General features: G+C 49.4%; 1 protein-coding gene across 1 annotated transcript in view; it reads left to right on the forward strand.

Annotated features, from left to right (window-relative positions):
• The first annotated feature begins 20,438 nt into the window (after positions 1 to 20,438).
• Hck (HCK proto-oncogene, Src family tyrosine kinase) overlaps positions 20,439 to 21,049 on the forward strand; it is a 43,033-nt gene continuing 42,422 nt past the window's right edge. The window contains 1 exon segment of the mRNA NM_013185.3: positions 20,439 to 20,698. Within this exon segment, the coding sequence (NP_037317.2) occupies positions 20,637 to 20,698 (62 nt within the window). The 5' untranslated portion in view covers positions 20,439 to 20,636.

A 21,049-nucleotide genomic window follows, 5' to 3' on the forward strand; every position in this document is an offset into this window, starting at 1 on the left:
ACGTGTAACCCAGGCTGCTTTCAAACTTCTGATCCTCCTACGTTCTATGATTAAAGACGAGTGCTGCTGCATGCCTGGCTTGTGGAATGCTGCACATCATGAATTCCTGGTAAGCACTCTCCTAAGTACTTCTCCAGCGTCACCCTGGGATCTGGAGCCTCCTCCTGTGTGTATTGGACCTTGGGCTTCCCCTGCTACGTAGGAGCTGCTCCTTTGGACTGTTTGCTCACTTCCGTCGGGGTTCCCGTGTTGCAAGAATAGTAATCACGTTTTAGATACAACTCGCTTGTTTGATGTTGGTGTTCCACATACCTTCTCCCAATATGCTGCCCATCTGTTAAGCTTCTAGCATCGATTGACAAACTTTAATGTGAGCCGGAGCCTCCAGGAAGGTTTGCTAAGACAGACTGTTGAGCCAGATACCCAGAGTTCCTGACTCAAGAGGATGGAGGTGGGGCCCAAAGTTTACTCTGCCAACAAGAACGAATGGACGAATGTTAGCAGAAGATTCCGGGAACTCATATGGAGAGCAGCTCTTCCCTGGTGCCTCTGTTGAACTAATTTGCTCATTCTACTGAGCTCACGCACTACTTCTGATGTTATCCGGTGTCTTTCCTCAGCTTGTGAGTGAGCAGCCTGGCTCTCAAGGAGGGGAAGTCAGGAAGCCATGTTGCACAGTGATCTGCAATGTGAACTTACCAGAGTTCTTCTTTTCAGCCTCCGTCCTGCCTTGCGTCTACCCTAAGGGATGTGGCAATGTTAGGTCACACTGGGACCTGAGGCCTTAGGGGTCTCAGGGAGTTGCTGAGGGAGGCAGTCTCTCTAAAGGCCTTGGGCTTGTAAGAACTCTGTTCTTGTTCACAGTCGTAGCCAGGATACCATGGCAGGGATGTGAGGGGTACGAGGATGGTACTTGCCCCATAGTCCTGAGAATGGGGCAATTTCCCTCACAGTCAGGGAAGTTCGTACTTGCCCTAGAACGATCATAGTAACAAAGTGATGTGACCACTTGCTGCCAGAGGTCCTTTGGGCCTGGCTGGGGTAACAGACATCCTGCCTGGGTCACTTCCTATCATGGTTCAGTTCCTGGCATCGAAAGAGGGGGAAGTCCCCTAGGGTAGGATAGCTGCCTCCAAAAGACCTCTGGGGATCGTGCAAATGTGGAACTTTATCCCCAGCTGGCTCCTCTGGGGAGTTTGACCCAAGTTGGTAGAAGACGTGTGGCAACCTTAGTGAAACTGTCCCCTAGTGGAGACCTCTCCTACAACTTCCTCCTCCTCTTCCTCTGCTTCTTTCCAGCTAGAGACTCCTAGGAGTCTGGGAATTTCCAACTGGGACGGGGATGAGGCCCCTGCCATCCCGATCCTCAAGCATCTAGAGAACACCCACTCTGTGCCCCATTTTGTGCTAGACATGAGAGGAGACAGCACATTTCCTACCAACGCAACTGCTGGGTGTGGGTGGGTGGGTTTGGGTGAGTGTGGGTGGGAGAGAGTGGGAACGAATGTGGGGGGTGTGAGTGGGTATGAGTGGGTATGAGAGGGTGGGTGGGTGTGAGTGGGTGTGGGAGGGTGGGTGTGGGAGTGGTGGGTGGGTGTGGGAAGGTGGGTGGGTGTGAGTGGGTGTGGGAGGGTGGGTGTGGGAGTGGTGGGTGGGTGTGGGAAGGTGGGTGGGTGTGAGTGGGTGTGGGAGGGTGGGTGTGGGAGTGGTGGGTGGGTGTGGGAAGGTGGGTGGGTGTGAGTGGGTGTGGGAGGGTGGGTGTGGGAGTGGTGGGTGGGTGTGGGAAGGTAGATGTGAGTGGGTGTGGGAGGGTGGGTGTGGGAGTGGTGGGTGGGTGTGGGAAGGTGGGTGGGTGTGAGTGGGTGTGGGAGGGTGGGTGTGGGAGTGGTGGGTGGGTGTAGGAAGGTGGGTGGGTGTGAGTGGGTGTGGGAGGGTGGGTGTGGGAGTGGTGGGTGGGTGTGGGAAGGTGGGTGGGTATGGCTGGGTGGGTGTGAATGGGTATGGGAGGATGGGTAAGTAGGTGTGGGAGGGTGGGTGTGGGTAGATGTGAGTGGGTGTGAGTGGGTGTGGGAGGGTGGGGGGAGGATGTAAGGGGTGGGGTGGGACATGTAGTCTGAGGGCGAGGTCTCAACATAAACTGGGTGTGATGACACATTATTGTAAGTAACCAGCATCTGAGAGGCTGGTGGTGTAGAAGGGTCACGAATTTGAAGCCAGCCTGGGCTATGGAGCCTGTTGTTGTTGATGATGATGATGATGACGACGACGCCGGTGATGAATGACATTACCAAGTTTCCTCGTTCTGGGGAATCTGGAAGGGACTCTGAATCAGAGGTGATGTATAAGCAAGGCTTCTAGAACAAACAAGGCTTGCATCAAGGGGACAATGGAGAAGAAAAGGCCTCCAGGCTGGGACCTTGGCATGAATAGAGGCAGAAGCATGACAATTAGTCCGACGTGGGCACTACGGTCAGACTGAACAGTTCTGAATCCCAAAACCATCCTCTGCTAGTTGGGTAAAGTTGGGTAACCCCTTAAATGTTTCTGGGCCTTGAGATCCTAATCTGTAAGATGTAGATAGCAACACTTCACAATTATGGAGCCTTGTGAGGTTTGCACAACATAGACCTCACTATGTAGCTGGGCTCTTTGGGTCTTAAGTTCAAGGCCAGCCAGAGCTACATAGTGAGACCTAGCTCAAAAATTGACAGACCGAGTACACGCAGTAGGTGTTCAATAAATGTGGTAAATGCAGATGCTAGCATTGCTGGAGGAGCAAGGGAGTGTGGGGTGAGATCAGAGTGGGTAGAGCTTATAGACCCGGAAACCAGAGAAGTGTGAAGACTAAGGAGCCCCGCAGGGGCAGGCCAGGAGCTGCTGCAGAGGCGAGTAGGGGCGGGGCAGAGGTTGGAGCAAGGGCCAGGAGGTAGGATGATCTCAGACAGGTAAGAGAAGAGAGGAGTGAGTCCATTCAGAGAGGAAAGAAAGAACTTCCTAGCACGAAGACACTGGCTTCTTGGAATAGACAGACTAGGAGTTGACATTATTGGGTTTCCATTTTCGTTGTGTTAAGCCAAGATTTCAATACCTGCCAGGCTGGTATCGAACCCTCAGCTCTGCCTCTCCAGTTCTGGGATTACAGGTGTGACCCACATCTGGCCTGGCTCTACTGTTAAATGAAGTTCCTTGGAAATTCTGGGTCCAACTACTCTTCATCTAGGCTGGGGGTACAGATTTGGGTGACCCCGCTCTTATATTCCCATCCTCCCTAGGGTGGCTCAGATACAGGGCAAACCGAGGCTATAAAGCCAGGCCAGCCTGCCTTGTCTTGCTAGCTCTGTCATAATGAGCGCATAATCTTCAGCACCAGACACAGCCATCGTGTGCAAAGCTGACAAGTGCCTGATGCCCCTTCTGCCCCCCACAACCCTCCTCCCTCCTCACACCCCTCCTTCCTCTCCACACCCCTCCTCCATCCCCACACACCTCCCCACATCCCTCCTCCCTCTCCCCTTTGCAGGTTCTCACACTACTCTGTAGACTGATGTGACTGGCAGACAATGTTGTGACTGACAGACACTTTTGTCTAAAGCACACCTGTTTCAAAAGAAAATTAGTCTCTCAGGCTCTCCATATAGACCAAGGGGTGGAGCCTTTAATGAATAAAGAGATCTGCAAACATATAAGACCCTAACAGAAAAGCCGGTGTCATATTTCTGCAGAAAGCAAAACTGGAGTGGCCCTGAAGCTTGTGGTGAGGTAGTTCTACGTCACTCCTGAAGAAAGAGGTCAAAAATCGGCATTAGCCGGGGAATCCATCTGTCAGCTGTGTGACTGGCAAAGTTCAGAATGTTTGATGATTGATTTTTGAGGCTGTGGTTGTGTCAGAAACTGATGCCAGGATTTAAATGCAGCTCCCTGCCAGGATGCCCACCCTCGCTCATACCCTCACAAGTGGATGCGAATGGGCACACTACTGACAGGAGACTAAAGTAAACCAAATAGTGGGTGGCAGGGGGCTGACTAGATAAACTGTAGGTCCTGAAGATAATGGAATACTATACAACCACAAATAAGGATTTGGTAACTCTCTGTGCTGACACAAAGGTATTCCCAACGAAATATGTGTGGGCAGGGGCAAGAGACGGTGTGCCAGAAAATGTGCTTTAGAGTACTGTAGGGGATGTCTTTGTGTGTTGTGGAATAGTTCTGGACAGATACAGACAGAAAGGTTGCCATTGTCAGCTCTGAGCTGGGAAGTGTGTTGGCTGTGAAATAAGAAGGGAAGGAGAGGGGTTGGGGATTTAGCTCAGTGGTAGAGCGCTTGCCTAGGAAGCGCAAGGCCCTGGGTTCGGTCCCCAGCTGGGGGGGGGGGGAGAAGAAGGGAAGGAGATATTCTCTTTACGAGCCAAGATATTCTCTTTACACAACACAGCAAAACTACCCTTCGGAACCACTATTCTACTGTTGTTGCATCTACTGAGCTCAACAGATACCATCTGCTTCCATGTGTCTGATCTGCCGCGCCCACCAGCACACAGGTGCACACACATTCTGTAAGGAAGCAATACTTCTGAGTTACAATACTTCACTCCCTGAAGCTTAGCACTACCCGTGATGTTTGGGAGATTTGAATGTGTACTTACAGCCAGGCAGTAGTGGCACACGCCTTTGGTCCCAGCACTCAGGAGGCAGAGGCAGGTGGATCTCTGTGAGTTCGAGGCTCTACAGAGTGAGTTCCAGGATAGCCAGGATTACACAGAGGAACTCTTATCTCAAAAAATAGACAGACAACAGACAGACAGACAACAGACAGACAGGAAGGAAGGAAGGAAGGAAGGAAGGAAGGAAGGAAGGAAGGAAGGAAGGAAGGAAGAAAGTGTATTTATAGCCACTGTGTTCTCCAGTAAGTCTCACCTCCTGGTATTCATGCTCTGTGCAGACCCCTCCTGTACTGAACAGACTTGGTTATCATGGCTTGCCCACTCTGGGGAAGCCTGCCACCATCCAACAGCACATGCAGACAGCCCAAGGCAGAGGTGCACTTGATGAGGGACTGGGGCCTCCGGCTAACAGCCATGTGACTGAGGCATGCTGAAACAGTTTCAGATGACAGCGAATCACTTGACAGGAGGCAGAGGCTCCCGTCAGAATCACTAAACTGAGCTGCTTCCAGATTTGTGACCCAGAGACACTGGGTGGCAGTAAACACACCTATGTTCCCAGTACCCACATGGCCATCCACAGCTACCTGCAACTCCAGTTCCCTCTTCTGACCCCAAGGGCATCACATGCACGGGACACACTTGCGCACACACAGGCAAAAACACTCATCCATACAAGGCAGAAATACGTAAATCAAGCCAGGTGTGGTGGTGCACGCCGTTAGCCCCAGCACTTGGGAGCAGAGGCAGGTGGACCTCTGTGAGTTTGAGACCAGCCTGTTATATAAATATATATAACAAGTTCCAGCCAACTGGGGCATAGAGGGAGACCCTGTCTCAAAAAAAGGGAGGAAGAAATGATAAATTGGAAGGGATGCTTGGCTCAGTGACCGAGCTCTTGCCTAGCCTTTAGGAGTCTCTTCCACAAACAAAGATGAAGTGGAACCTGTGATGACTCAGCAGGTGAGAGAGCATGCTGCACTCACATGAGGACCTGACACTGAATGCCCAGAACCCACATAAAAAGCTGAGCATAGCTACACAGGTGTCTGTGACCCCAGCATCATGGTGGGGCCTTGCTGGCTGACAGTCTTGCTTCGGGTCCAGTGAAAGGCCCTGCCTAAAGGAAACTGGAGATCATCCCAAGGGACTTCTGTGTACACAGGCCATAAGCACATACAACACACACACACACACACACACACACACACACACGCACACACACGATAGATTGGTGGACACACGTAATAAAAAGAGGTAATATATTAATAGTACAACAGAGGTGGTTAAATATAGTACTGAAAAATTCTTTCAATTCTGTTACATGGTTTTGTTTGTCTTTTTTGGGTTTTGTTTTGTTTTGTTTGTTTTTTTGGGTTTTTTTTGTTTTGTTTTTTTTGATACAGCTTTTCAGTGTGTAGCCCTGGCTGTCCTGGGACTCTCTCTGTAGAGCAGGCTGACCTCGAACTCACCTCCGGAGTGCTGGGATTAAAGGCATGTGCCTGGGGTTGGGGATTTAGCTCAGTGGTAGAGCGCTTACCTAGGAAGCGCAAGGCCCTGGGTTCAGTCCCCAGCTCCGAAAAAAAGAACCAAAAAAAAAAAAAAAAGGCATGTGCCACCACACCCAGTTGTTATGTTTTTAAACTACATAGTAAAGTATTTGGGAAACAGGACACTTAATAGCAATATGCACCAGTCTCTTTGTTTTTTATTATTTTAATTTCAAAAAGGCATTCTAATTAAAAAGGAAAAGTGAATCCAAATATAGAAAGTCACTCCCCTCTCTGGTCCAACGTTCCTTCCTCTTCTGTGTCCCTATTTCTTGTGGGCTGGGAGAGTAGAGCTTCCAGACTTTTCCTGAGTCACATGCCCTTCCAGGGTTGTGCCCTCCATGTTCTTCCTTGTCTGGGGGAGGGGAGAAAAGTTGAGAAAGGACCTCATTCTGCATCATGCTACAGTCCTTCTGCAAGCATGAGAGAGCCATCCTGCCCAGCCTTTACCGTGTTCCCATGGAACACATACACATCAGCAGGATGCCAAGTAGGGGGCTGACAGGCTCAGAGAAGAGAGGAACCTCATTTGGCACACACAGCATGTTACATGTGCCGATAGGGGCAAGATCGCTGGCCAACCTGGGCTTCCCGGTAAAGCCTGGCTCCAGTCTGCTACCTTCACCACCAGTCCCGAAAACTAAACGAAGAGATGAGATTGTTCTCCCTAATCTGACAGCCCTGCCAGAGGATGTTCTAGACCAATGTTGGGGGAGGGGGACATGGCCATGCCTAGGACCCTTGTTCTAGAAGAACCTACAGGCAGGCCTGGTTCTGCCCCTTCAACAAGAAGCTGCTGAGCTTGGTATGCCCTGACCAAGAGGAAGTCCACAAGTGCTTCCTCTTTTCTTGCCCTCTGGGGACATTGGGGGAAGGGGAGAGGGTGTTATGAAACTCAACCCTCCCCCACCCTCCTGGGAGGACTATCAGCTGGAGGTTCCACACAGATGGTGGCAGAAAACACAGGGCTTCCCCAGCACATCCCATCACCTCCTATCCCACCCAGCCCTAAGTAGACCACTGTTCCGGAACAAGGACCATTCCTGGGGAGGTAAACTTTGGAGATAACCCTAGACCAGACTCCATGCCACTATCATGGCCTCCTCACTGTGGCTAGTTCACAGGCAGGCCACGCCCCTCCCATTGCCACGCCCCTCCCATTGCTCAGATTCCCACCCTGCCTGTGGCACCCGGTACCCTATTTTTACCATCACTAGGACTGAACCCCCAACAGCGGCAACTTCAAGAAGGAAGTCCCAGGGGAAAGCACAGTAGCAAGAGGCAACCAGTCACTGCATCCACAGTGAGGAAGCAGAGAGAGAAACGCTAACTTTCAGCTCCTTTTCTCTGTTTTATTTCATCTGGGATCCCAGCTCATAAAATGGCGGGTCTCCCCAAGTCATTACCCAGATAATTCCTCACAGACATGCTCAGATATGCGTTTCAATAGTGATGTTGAATCCCATCAGATTAACGCCCCTAGGAAGCATCTGGTCTCCTCGAGCCTCTTAGCTCATGTAACAGCTTTTATCGGGATCCCTGAAAAGAACCCCTCAGGAACGGCCTTCTCGGCCTTCTCTATCACCTCTCCTTGGTGCCACTCAGGGACTCTGTGTTCCCTGTCAGGATCATTCTTAGGCCCCTTGCTCCATCGACCCCCTCAACACCCCCGCTAAGCATGCACAGTATTTTTTTTCCTCTCTTCAATCTAAATTACAGGTTTCAGTGTCTGCCTCTGTAATTGTATGGTTGGATAGAAAGTTGGAAGGTTGCTTGGGCACCAAAACATCTTGTTCCTCTGTGTGCTCCCAGACCCCAGCAGGAACAACCTCCTGTGGGACCAGTGAGGTGGCTCACTGGGTAAAAGTGTTCACCACAGAAGCATGAGGACTCAAGCCAAACCCATGTTAAAAACTTTTTAATTTTTTTTTTAAAGATTGGAGGCAACGAAAACCTCTGTAATCCTCTGGAAGCTCAGGGGCCAGCTAGCCTGGATTAAGACACATAGCAGAAAAGAGAAGAAGGTGGAGGAGATTTTCTTCTGTCCTCTATTTGCACACTGTGGCACATGCACACACCATGATGATTGTATGATAATGGTGGTGGTGGTGATGATGATGATGGTGATGATGATGATGGTGATGGTGGTGGTGGTGATGGTGATGATGATGGTGGTGAGGGTGATGGTGATGGTGGTGGTGGTGATGGTGATGGTGATGATGATGATGATGGTGATGATGATGGTGGTGATGGTGATGGCGGCGGCGGTGGCAGTGGCAGTGGTGGTGAAACCTGAAAAGAGAAATGCATACCACAAGTTCCTAATATGTATTATCAGAACTAGAGAGTGAAGAGTCAGGATGCCATCCTATAACATTCACTGGTGGCTCGTACCTAACTGAGCCTCAGTTTCTTCACCTGTGAAACGGGTGCAGGAATACTTCCTGCATAGACCTTACAAAGCAGGAGAGGGGACAGGCCACCCACTGATTAGACATGTGACTGTGCCACAATGCCCACTGGTAACAGGTGACAAGTTCTCCTGGTGACAAGTGGAACTGGGAATGGGAGTTGGGGACAGTTGGAGAAGGGAGGAGCTTTTGGAGGGAAACAGGGCTGGGGGCTCCTGGAGGTTGCTGGGAATAAGACTTGCCTTCCAAACCTAACAATTGGCTCTCTGTAAAGAAGAGCTTTACAGCCGTGAGCTTCGGCCAGCACGGAGGTGCACGAAATATCTGTGGCTGCTTTGCAAACAAAAGGGGAAATACTGGGGACCTGGAGTGGTGGTTGCTGCATCCCCTGCCCCACCCCAGCCTGCTTTGAATAGCAGATAATCAACAATGGTCCCAAGGAACCTAGGAAATGCAAATGTCCATGCACGTAGGAAAATGTATTGTGGAAGTAGGCAGCATCCAGCCCACCCATAAGTGAAGCCTGTGCTGTTCTCTGAGTCCTGCCCTTCTGGGATGAGATCAGCCTGAGTCCTCCACTCCCCATTGCCCCCTCCTCCACCCCTGCTTAGAGGCACAGCTTAAAGGCACACTAAAGCATGCCGACTGGCCAAGAGAGTGTGAGTCCTTGCTCCACCACTTTTTGACCCTATGACCATTGACAGGGGCATGACTTTTATGAGTCATCCGATTATAACCACCTCATCATTAGAAATCACAAGCCAGAGGCAAACTGGCCAAAGGCAGAGCAACCCCAACTGCGGAGAGAGCACAGTGAGCACAGCCTCCACCCTTCGCTTGCTTCTGTCTCCCCTCTGCCCTCCCCAACTGTCAAGGATATCATCAGAACAACCTTCCTGTTTCTTCATCTCTCAAACTCCAGCCCAGCCTCAATTCTACTTTGCTCACAGTATCTATGGGGTGTTGGCTGTTATAGGGTCTCTTGTAGCCAGTCTAGAACTCCCTCAGCAGCTAAGGAAGACCTTAAACTTTTCATCCTCCTGCCTCCACCTCCCAAGTGCTGAAATCGCAAGTGTGTACCATGACACTAAGCAAGAAATGATTGACTTCGTCTTCGTTTCTTTAAAAAGTCTTCTTCGGGCTGGAGAGATGGCTCAGCAGTTAAAGAGCACAGAGCGCTTCCTGCTCTTCCAAAGAACCTGAGTTCAGTTCCCAGCACCCACACTGGGGAGCTCACAAATGTCTGTAACTCCAGCTCCAAGGGATCCAACACCCACTTCTGGCCTCCTCAGCCACCCACACATGTGGCACATGCATGCACACAAATGAAAATAAATTTTTGGGAAATTTAAAGGGCTGAGAATATCTAATATCTTCACATGGCTGTTCAAGTGTCCATCCTGACTCCACCCAGCCTGGTCCTCGGCTGTTGCCCTATGTAAATGATTGACAATGTAACCATTGTAGCTGCTGTGCTTTTATCCAGAAGGCCATGCATCTTGGAGAGCTTCTCCTTCTTTTTCTTAAAATGTGTTTTACTGGGGCTGAAACGTGAGTGGGCAGTTAAGAGAATTTAACTCTGCTCTCTGCTCTTCCAGAGGACCTGGGTTCGGTTCCCAGCACTCACCTGGAGGTTTGGGACAGCCTGTGACTCCAGTTCCAGGAGATCTAACAGCTCCTGATCTCTACAGGCTCCTGTATACTTGCGGTGCTTATAAACTCACTGAGGCACAAACACATACACATACAAATAACAAATAATTTTTAAAGCTTTATTTATGTATATGAATGCTCTATCTGCACGTACACTTGAAGGCCAGAGGAGAGCATCAGATCCCACTATAGAAGGCCGTGAACCACTTTATGGTTGCTGGGAATTGATTTCAGGACCTCTGGAAAAGCAGCCAGTGCTCTTAACCCTGAGACATCTCTCCAGCCCCCAGTAGATAAATCTTTTTAAAAGTGTTTATTGAAACATCCTTTGCACATTACAGAGTCCACCCTTTTAGCTTTTACTGCACATTCATCCCTACAGAGATGTGCATCTATTACCACGGTTCATTTCTGAGCCACCGAAACCTTCCTATACCAAGAAAACACTTCACTCCTTCCTTAGCAGTCACCAGTTTAATGCAACTACTACTCTGCTTTCTGTCCCCATAGGTTTGCCATTCTGTGAACTTTACACAAAGAGCATCACACAAACATGAGCTTTGGGGACTTTATTACTCAGCACAATGTTGTCAAAGTTTATCAGTGCTAAAATAGGTATCACTACCTTATACCTTTTTTACTGCCCAGTAATATTCCATTGCATAGATATACCACATGTTGTTTAACCATTGATTCTGGTTTGGGGCTGTTTTGAATAACATTGCTGTGAGACTTCATGTACAGGCCCTTATGTAAACATGTGTTTTCAGTTACACCCATGAGTAGGATAGTTGGGTCTTGTAGAATTTCCATATTTAACCTTACGTGGAACTGCTAGATCCTTTACCAGGGGGTAAAGGCTGTACCATTTATATTCACCATCAGAAGTGAATAAAGATTCTCCATCCTACTTGTTAGCCTGCCTTTCTTTTTTTGACATTTAGTTAGTTAGTGTGTATGTCTGTGGGGGCGCGGGGAGAATGTGTGCATGCTACAGTATCTGTATGGTGGTCAGAGGACAACTTGAAAGAATTGGCTCTCTCCTCCTACTCTGTGGGTCCTGGGGATTGAACTCAAGCCCTTAAGCTTGACAGCAAGTACCTTTACCCACTGAGCCTGCTCACGGGCTTCTGTCTATCTTTTGACTGTAGCATTGTTGTGGTTTCAGTCTGTATCTTTTCATGTGCTTAATGGCCATTTGTATAACATCTTTGGGGAATTGTCTGCTTATATCTCTTACCCATTTTAAACTTATGTCACCTTTTGGCTCTGGGCATGGTTGCACATACCTGGTAATCAGGAGACAAATGCATGAGGATTTTAGGCTAGTCTAGCTGCATAATGAGACACTGTCTCCATTCCCTACCACCTCCAAACAATCAATCAATAAATAAATAAAATTTTGTGCTGTGAATAATAAAAAAAAAAACAAAGGGTAAGCATGGTGACCCACACCCTAATCCCCAGCACTTCAGAGGCAGGTGGATCTTTGTGAGGCTAGCCTGGTCTACAGAGGGAGTTCTAGGAATGCCAGTGCCACACAGAGAAACCCTGCTGTGAAAAGAAAGAAAGAAAGAAAGAAAGAAAGAGAGAGAGAGAGAGAGAGAGAGAGAGAGAGGAAGGAAGAAAGGGAAAGGAAAGGAAAGGAAAGGAAAGGAAAGGAAAGGAAAGGAAAGGAAAGGAAAGGGAAGGAAAGGAAAGGAAAGGAAAGGAAGGAAAGGAAAAGATTACTCACAGAATGGGAGAAGTGACTTATTTTTTTAATAAGAAACTGGGATCAGTAATAGAAAGATGATGTTTAACTTTGTGTGTGTGTTGTGTGCATGTGAATGTGTTGTGCCTATGAGGGGTAAGGAGTCTGTCTGTGTGTGGTAGCAAGAGGAGGCATGGGTGTCTTCTCAGTCACTCTCCACTTGAGTTTTTTGACACAGAATCGCTCTGTGATCCTGGCGCTCACTGACTGAAGAACAAACAGTTCCTTACTTTCTCCTGCAGATTCTTCATGTTGGTGTGTAGAAATGCTCCGGTTCTTACTCTTTTTGACAGTTGCTTAGTGTTCCATTACACTACTGTAGAATCTTTAATTTCCAAGGCCCTAAATTATAGACATGCGGGTTATTTCCGGATTTCTCTGGTTCCCCCAGACCCCCTGAGGTCTCTCAGGCCTCTATCTGAGCTGTCAAGATTGTTCAGTTCCAAGCACTCAATCACCAGCCACCACCATCTTGCCCTGGGCTGACTACCTCAGCCTGGTCACCCTCTTGCCACTCGTGCCTCACACAGCAGCCCGATGGACCGAACTCAAAATGAGCCTATTTACCTCACTTCCCTGCTCAAAACCCTCCCACGTCTCCCTTCTCTATCAGTTAGAAGTTAATATCGATACCATTCATCACAATCCAGCTGACTGCCCCTATCCCAGACCTCTCTCACTCACCCCTGTCCCCTGCACTCCCTCCACACTGACCCCTCGTGCTCAGTGAACACCCCAGGGGCTGTGATTCTTCAGGACTCTGTTAGTCCTGTTAGCCTCTGCCTGCTCCACTTCCCCACTCCAGCATGTCTTGCCAGCAGGCTGCAACCTCCGAGAAGCCTTCCCTGACTTCACATCTTGAAGCCAGTGGCCTCTTCCCTTCACCTCTGTGTTTTGTTTTAACCCTTACCATCCCCGACCGGAAGCAGGCAAGCATGTGTCTGCCCTGCCAACCCTTGGGAGCTGGTGAAAGCAGGGGAGGGGCAGTGCTGAATGGACCCCTGCTTGCAGTCTCTTGTCCTTGGCCCTCTGTCCTCTAGAACGTCCATGACGAGAACACAGGCATTTTTTTTTTGCTCATCACTGTACCCACCCCATCCAACATGGAGCTCAGCGAATGGTAGGTACTTCACAAACTGTTCAATGGATGATCGATCCTGCCGATCTTGTGCGTAGCAACCCAGGGGCTTCCTGTGGATCTTACTAAACTCTCCCCTCCCTGCAGAGGTCTGCCAGGTCCTAATTGCCCAGCCAACCTATGTATTGACTTCACTTTGGGCCTCTAGCAGTCATACTGGAGTTCTTCAGACAACCTCCTACCTTGAAATCTGACTTGCACATTAGTTCTCAATGCTGTATAATGAATTACCCACCAAAGTAAGAACGTAACATTTTACCCAACTTCTCTGGCTCATGAACCATGGCAGCTGCTGTAGGCTTCTGGGTCTCTGCTGAGGCTTTAGTCAAGGTGTTGCCCAAACCACATCACTTCAAAGTTTCACTGCAGGATACGCTTGCTAAGCAGTTCACTCGATGTGGTTGGGGATATTAGTGGGAAAGCTCATTCCTGCACAGCTGTGTGGAGTTCTGGGCACAGTGGGGTGGCTGGCTTTGCCCAGAGGAAACAACCCAAGAGAAAGCCAGACAAAAGCCACGTGGCTTACTGACGTCACATATAAAGGGACAGGAACAATGCTAGCTAGTTTAATTTACTGCTCCCCAGAGACCACTCAAAGAAATCTTTGGGTGGGGAAGAGGGGTAGAAGGAGAGAGAACTGTGGATGTGGCTCAGAAGATAAGTGATTCTGTACAAATGTGAGGACCTGATTTCAGATCCCAACACAAGCATCAGAAGGCAAGCATGTGTCTGCCCTGCCTGCCATCCCAACCCTTGGGAGCTGGTGAAAGCAGGGGAGGGACAGTGCTGAATGGGCCCCTGAAGCTCCTTGGCCAGTAAGTCTAGTCAAATAAATGAGTTTCAAGGTTCTGTGAGAAATCTTGTCTCAAAAGACAAAAGTGGAATGAAGCCCTACTCAACCTCCGACCTCCATATTCACACTTAAGTTCACACCTCACACTGGTAAGTGCACGCACATCTTACCACACATGCATATATGGAAGGAGGAGGAAGGGAAGGAAGAGGGAGGAAAGGAGGGAAGAAAGGAAAAGGGGAAGGAAGGAAGGAAGATGAGAAAATCATGGAGACACAGGGAGGGAATGAGGACTTTTGCTTTGGAGTCTGGATGAAGTCTCTCTCCACCTGACGGTCAAGAATTCCAGCCTAACACACAAAACTGGATGTGAAAGCCACCTACACAGAGGCCTACACAGGTGTTTCAGGGAAGCAAACATTGAGCGAGTGTGAGGCCTGAGTGTGTGAGACTCTGAGTGTGGTCTTCCTCCCCTGCTGTGAACTTTTCTAGGAAGCGACACAAAATCCCATTTACAGTAGAAGTTATGTCCTACTCCCCTTCAGTAAGCCTGTGGCGAACAGTTTGCCTCACCAGACAGCAGTCTCACTCAAGGCACAGCAAGCTACCTTAGAATCCCACCTACTGGGGAGGAAGGGAGCAAATCTTTTGAGATATAGCTTGAGGGACGCCAACTGTTGAGGCACTCGAGTACAATTCTCTTGGAAGGATGCCCCCATCCACGCCCGAGTGTGTCATATCCTCCCCCTTGCTAATAACAGTAGACTCCACTCTGTTTCCAGCCCATCCTGTGGCCTGGTTACCTGTACCTGATGGGAGGGTTCTAGAAGAAGCAGGGCTGCTCCCGGCCGCAGCTTGGAGCTGGGGGTCTCTAGCCACACCCTTTGCCGCTGATGTAACCCTAGCTGTAGAAACCATAACCTAACCTTTCTTAATGTCTTGATGACACAGCTCAGCTGTCTTCAGATGGCTCGGTCCCTCAAAGGCCTGAATGCCAAGGGAGAACTCTTGGAGAGTGGACACCACACACCCACTGCTCCTGTGGCCTGCTCCTTTGCCTCACTGGCTCCCTTAAAGCCTCTGGTCTCTGCTTGCATGTTGCTTTCTCTGGGAAGTTCCCTGACTTCCCCTGTGAATCTCTGTGTGGGTCTCGATCTTCTACAGCAGGAAACAATTCTAGCCTGCCCTTGTTTGTGTGACTACTTAATGCATTAAGATGAAGCCCCTGGGGCCCAGGCTAAGAGCTGCCTTGTCCTTGTCAGCTAGGAGCTAGGCTTTCATCCCTCAGCGGGCACTCCACAAACGGGGGCTGATGTAATGAGTTGGAGACATTGACTAGCACACTTGGGGTTACTTCTTGAGGCAGAAGGAACACTAGAACCTGAGTTTAGACTCAGGGAAAGATGGCTTCCTACCCCAGGGACTGCTCAGGCATCCGACTTCAATGGCAGCAAAAGTCTTTACAGGGATCCCATAGCCCATAGTCACAGGGTCCAGGCTCCCGGATATGGCACCTTTCTAAACTGCCTGCCACTTCTTTTGTCTTTGGAACAAAGCAGGTAAGTCAGCACTGACTCCCAAACGCTGCTCCATTCCCAGCCCAGTCAGTTCGAAGCCTCTACAACACAGGCAACTGTAGGAGTCAGCCAAGCTTTGCCTATGTCTAACTCCTGCCGTGACCTTCCATTTTCATTCCCACTTAGCATGAGGACACTGAGGCCCAGAGAGGCTGATTTTTACAGAAGCCAGTGGGCAGGTGGCGATGGTAAGGCTGAGCTTCCCTGATTCTTCCTGTAGCCAGCAGCTAGGTTGTCCATAACAATGGTGGATGGATGGATGGGTGGGTGGGTGGATGGATGGATAGATGGATGAGTGGGTGGATGGATGAGTGGGTGGATGGATGGATGGATGGATGAATGGATGGATGAGTGGGTGATGGATGGATGGATGGATGGATGAGTGGGTAGATGGATGGGTGGATGGATGAGTGGGTGGATAGATGACAAGATTTGTCACTTCAAAGACTGGTTGTACAGTGGTTTGATTATACTTAGCGTGTGTATATGTATGTACCCGTGTGTGTTTGTGTGTGTGCCTGTGTGTATTCCTGTGTGTTTGTATGTGTGTGTATCACAAAGCACATGGAGATGAGAAGACAATTTAGTAAGAGTCATTTCTCTCCTTCCACCACAGATCCTGGGAGTCAAACTGGGTCTGTCCAGCTTGCAACAAGCATTTTTACACACTGAGCCATTTCAATAGTCCTAGATGGGGTTTCAAAAAATACTAGTCTTGAAATTAATATTATTGTTATTATTGTTGTTTTTGTTGTTGATGTTCTGCCTGCATATATGTCTATGCACCATGTGCATACCTAGTGCCCATGGATGCCAGAAAAGTGTATGTGATTCTCTGGGACTGGAGTTACAAACCTTTGTGGGCCACCATGTAAACTCTGAGAATGGAACCCTGGCCCTCTGGAAGAGCAGCCAGCACTCTTAGCTTCTGCACTGTCTCTCCAGCCTGAGGACTTCATTTTAAATTAAAAGATGACAGACAGTCAAGGATGTGGAGCGAGGAAAGTTCAGATGGAAACACAAGTCCCGGAGACACTTTGCCAGCTCAAGTTTGTGGTGCAGTTAAACAAACACGTAGCTCCCAACCCAGAGAGTCCAGTTTTAAGTCACTCACGATGAATGAAAACAGGGCCTCTCCTAAGGACTTGAACCTGGTACCTATACCGATATTCATTCAACGAAAGAACTAAAGACAACCCCAATCCTGTCGGCAAGCAAGTGGGTGGACAGCAGCACTTCCACACCGTAGAACACTACTCAGCTGAGAAAAAGAACAAGCTAACGGAACATGTATCAATATGGAAAAAAATCTCAATAAAGCAGGAAGTCAGCAGAGAGAAGAGGAACAGAAGAAGCACACCACGTGGACAGAACAGAAGAAAAATACCACATATTTGTGTGAAACCATAGAAAGGTCAAAGCTAGTCTATAATAATTTTAAAAAAAAGAGTTAGTGGGGACTGAGGAGAGAGTTCTGTTGGTTGAGGACTGGTCTAGCCTGGATAAACTCCTGGTTCTGATATCCAACATCCAATGAACCAAAAACACTGAAGCTCACCTCTTAGCACTTGGGAGGTGGAGTCAGGAGGACCAGGAGTTCAAGGTCACTCTCAGCTACATGTGGAGTTCAAGGCTAGCCTAGGCTACATGGGATCCTGTCTCAAAAAGAAAAAGAAGCTATTGCTAGTCACCTTGAGTCACCTAAGAGCTGGGAGCTGTAGAGCCTACAGAAACCTTTGGGGCCACAGAAATGCCGTTTATGTCTTGCATTCGTTTGCTTTTAAGGCAGGATATCAGACTATAATCCAGGTTTGTCTCAGACTCACCACATAGTTGAAAATAAACTTGGGTTTCTGCTCTATTTCCCAAGTGCAGGAGTTACAAGTGTCTGTCTCTGTACCCCGTTTATTCAGTACTGGGGGTCAGATGCAGGTTCTTGTGCATACTCAGTCAAGCCCTCTACTAACTGAACTGTAACTCCAGCCCCAAATATTCTGATTAAGAGAATGGCTCTACAGGCAAGTATTACTTATCTAGATTTACCAAACTTAATATGTATAATTATACCTTGAATTTTTTAAGGTACATTTATTTATCATGTGTGTGTGTGTGTGTGTGTGTGTGTGTGTGTGTGTTCATGTGACACCACATGTATATAGTGCCCAGAAGACAACTTGTGGGAGTCTGCTCTCTCTCTTTAGCAGGATCCAACTCAGGTCATCAGGCTTGGTGGCAAGTGTCTTACTAGTCCTAATTAAACCTTCCGTTTATAAAACATCACCTCACAACAAGGTGAGAGGACTTGCTGGGTAAAGGTGTGCTGTGCAAGCCTTGGGACCTCAGTTCAATCTCTGGAACCCACATAACAGAATAAGGAGAGAAAGGATTCTACAGTTGTCTTCTGACCTCCACATACATTCTGTGGCATAGACATGTGCACACGTGTATGAGCGCACACACACACACACACACACACACACACACACACACACACACACACACACTGGTCTGGGCCAGAGAGATGGCTCAGTAAGTTAAAGCCATTGCCATGCAAACCTGACCACCTGAGTTTGATCCAGGAGAGAGCTGATTCCCACACACATGCCATGGCACATCCATGCTCACATGCACACCACACACACTAAGAACAAAATTCAAAAACTTATTTTTGAAACAAAGTCTCCCTGTCTAACCCTGGCTGGCCTGGAACTTGCTGTCCAGACCAGACTGACATGGTATTTGCAGAGATCCTCCTGCCTCTGCTTCTCTGATCGCTGCTGGGGTTAACGTTATATATACCACCACATCCGGCCTAATGAAAATATTTTTAAATTATGCCATGATAAATGTCATAGGAACTTTGGGAACATGAATGTGGGTTTTAATGGCAATACGAATCTAGCGAAAGCTTTTGGGAAATGGTTTGGAAAAGGGGATGTAATGTGTTGGTTCTTTGTGTCTTGGTTCTTTGTGATCCCCTGCCATCAAATGGCACCTTGTCAACGGAGATTTAGTGGATGCTGGTCATATGCTTCTAATTTCCGCTGGGCCTGTCCCAGGACCTACTTTCCTCTTCCTGGAGGCCCTGGAGGCATGACTGGAGCAGACCAGCGTGCTGGAGGCCTAATGCCCTCCAGGCATCCCTCAACTTAGCATCCCACAGAAGTGAGTGTTTAAATGTCTAGGCCCTTCTCTCAAGATGGATAATGGGAGGGTGAAGGGGGGGGGGAGAGGGAGTGATAATGTGTGTGCAACCGGACAGTTGCAGATGCGGTAGCTAGCCAGCTCTGTGATTCGGGCTTCATTGGCTTCCTTCCCATCTCAGTCCCCTTCACTCAGACAACAAGCGTTGTTTATGTCTACACAGACTAATTTCACTTCTGTGTCCAAGTCAATTAAACCCGTTGAAAGCCCAGTCTATTTTTATAAACAGGGCATGTATATATTAAAATACATAGCAAACACATAAGTGTACAGTGACTGTCTATCTGAGTAGGGACTCCGTGGGGTGGAGAGTAGTTGGCCAGTCTATGTATGAGGTAGCTCTGGTTGTCAGAACTGGGGGAGGGATGCTACTGGGCCTAGTGGGTGGGACTCAGAATGTTGCTAACACAGGGTGGTACTCAGAAGAATTCATGCCCAATACACACTACAGCTAAACGCGTGCCTACACGCATGCGTAAATGAATGGGCGACACTGGTGGTCTAGCCCGGCTAGAGGAGGACCCCTGTACGTTTCCGCAGGTGTGTATCGGGCGTTCAGAGTGTTGGTTCCTGTCAGATGTTCTCTACCCTCTTGTCCCAGGCTGAGAGGAATGCCATGCAAACAAGGCCTCAGTGGTCTGCGGGTCAGACTTCCTCTCCTTCAACTTGGGAGGTCCTCTGAGCAGTCCCATATTCTGCCCAGAGAATAAGACAGAGAGCTCCTGCAGGCGCCAAACTTTGCATGGAGTTTGAATAAGCGGCGGGTGGGCAGATGGAGGGAAAACCGCTGCGTGTGGGAGGGACCAGAGGGCCTTGGAGACCCACCAGAATCCTGGAGGGCGTGGTTAGACTTAAAGGGAGCTACATTCCTTCTGTGGCTGGTTTAGAATCTTTGAAGTGAAGGGTAGAATCCGTTGACCGCTCAAGTGCAGGATTTGGGATTTATGGGATTAGGATCCCGTAGGCGGGAGTGGACGTAGTACAAACTATGGGGAGCGAGGCCCTGGATTCCATCCTCTGGAAAACACACACACACACACACACACACACACACACACACGCCCTCGAGATTATAAATCTAGAGAACAGGGGTTAGGACTGGGAGCTGAATAGAATAGAGGTTAAAAATTCTTCGCCAGGAGGAGGCGGGTAAAGATGCCTGCTGCCGAGCATGGCTCCCTGAACTAATTCCTGGGGACTGGCAAGATGGAAGGGGGGACCCTAGTCTCCAAATTGTCCTCTAACCTTTACACGGCACAGAAGCTCGAGGGTAGTTATACACATACGCATACACGTAATCAATCAACCAATCAATCAATAAATGTAAAATATTACAATTCTTTAGAGGCCGCAAGGGTATGGGGTCTCTTGAGTAGGAGGTCAAAAACCCCTGGGGGCGTAGAGTTTAGACTCCTTTGCACCAGAACATTCCATCAGGTGGGGCTTAAATGCGTTAGTGGGGGGTGGGGGGACTGGGAATCTTTGGAGGACCAGTCAAACATTGGAGTCTAAGTCAGTCTTTCAGGGACTGGTTAGCGCCCTTGAGGACAGGGTTAGCATAAAGATGCTAATTTCTTTGGAGTGGGTTAAGAGCGGGAAACCAGAGAGCCAGAGTGAGAGTTAGACTCTTAGAGGGCGGAGTCAGGGCATTTTGGGGCGGGGTTTACATCATCCAGGGTGCGGCTAAGGCGCCCAGATGGCCAGTGAGCACCACCGGGTTGCCGCTCCCCGCTTGCACTTTACGGTTGCGGCTCTCAGACGGGTGGGAGGGAACCAAAGTCGCCGGTAAAGGCGGCTCTGACCCGCTCGGAGCGCCAACGCAGCCTCCGTAGCCCGCAAGTCTTCGTCGCTTGCTCCGGGCTCTCGAGTCCGGGGCCACCAGGGGCCGCGGCGCTGGGGGGTCGTTCGAGCTGCGAGGATCCGGGCTGCCCGCGAGGCGAAGGGCGGGTGCCCAGGTGAGTGCGGGGAGGAGGCGAGGGCGGGAATGGGACCCCGATAACGTGCAGACCTCCGGGGCAAGGAGTTGGGATCCTGGGTGAGCTGTGGGGGTGGCGAGGAAAAAAGGATCGTCCTAGGAGCAACCGATCGGTGGTGGGATGCGCCATTCACAGAAGGTGGAGAGTGCCCAGGTGGCCAGGTGAGGCGAATTGCTGCCACCCAGGGCGACCCTGGGATAGCTCTAGATAGAGGAAGCTCAGGCAGGGGGATGACAGTGCTGAGCTGAAGCTTCTCTGCTCGACCAGGTTCCCCTTCTGCGCACACACACACACACACACACACACACACACACACACCCCAAGAAGAAG

The sequence above is a fragment of the Rattus norvegicus genome, chromosome 3 (assembly GCF_021556685.1).
Source record: "Rattus norvegicus strain SHRSP/BbbUtx chromosome 3, alternate assembly SHRSP_T2T, whole genome shotgun sequence".
Taxonomy (NCBI): Eukaryota; Metazoa; Chordata; class Mammalia; order Rodentia; family Muridae; genus Rattus; species Rattus norvegicus.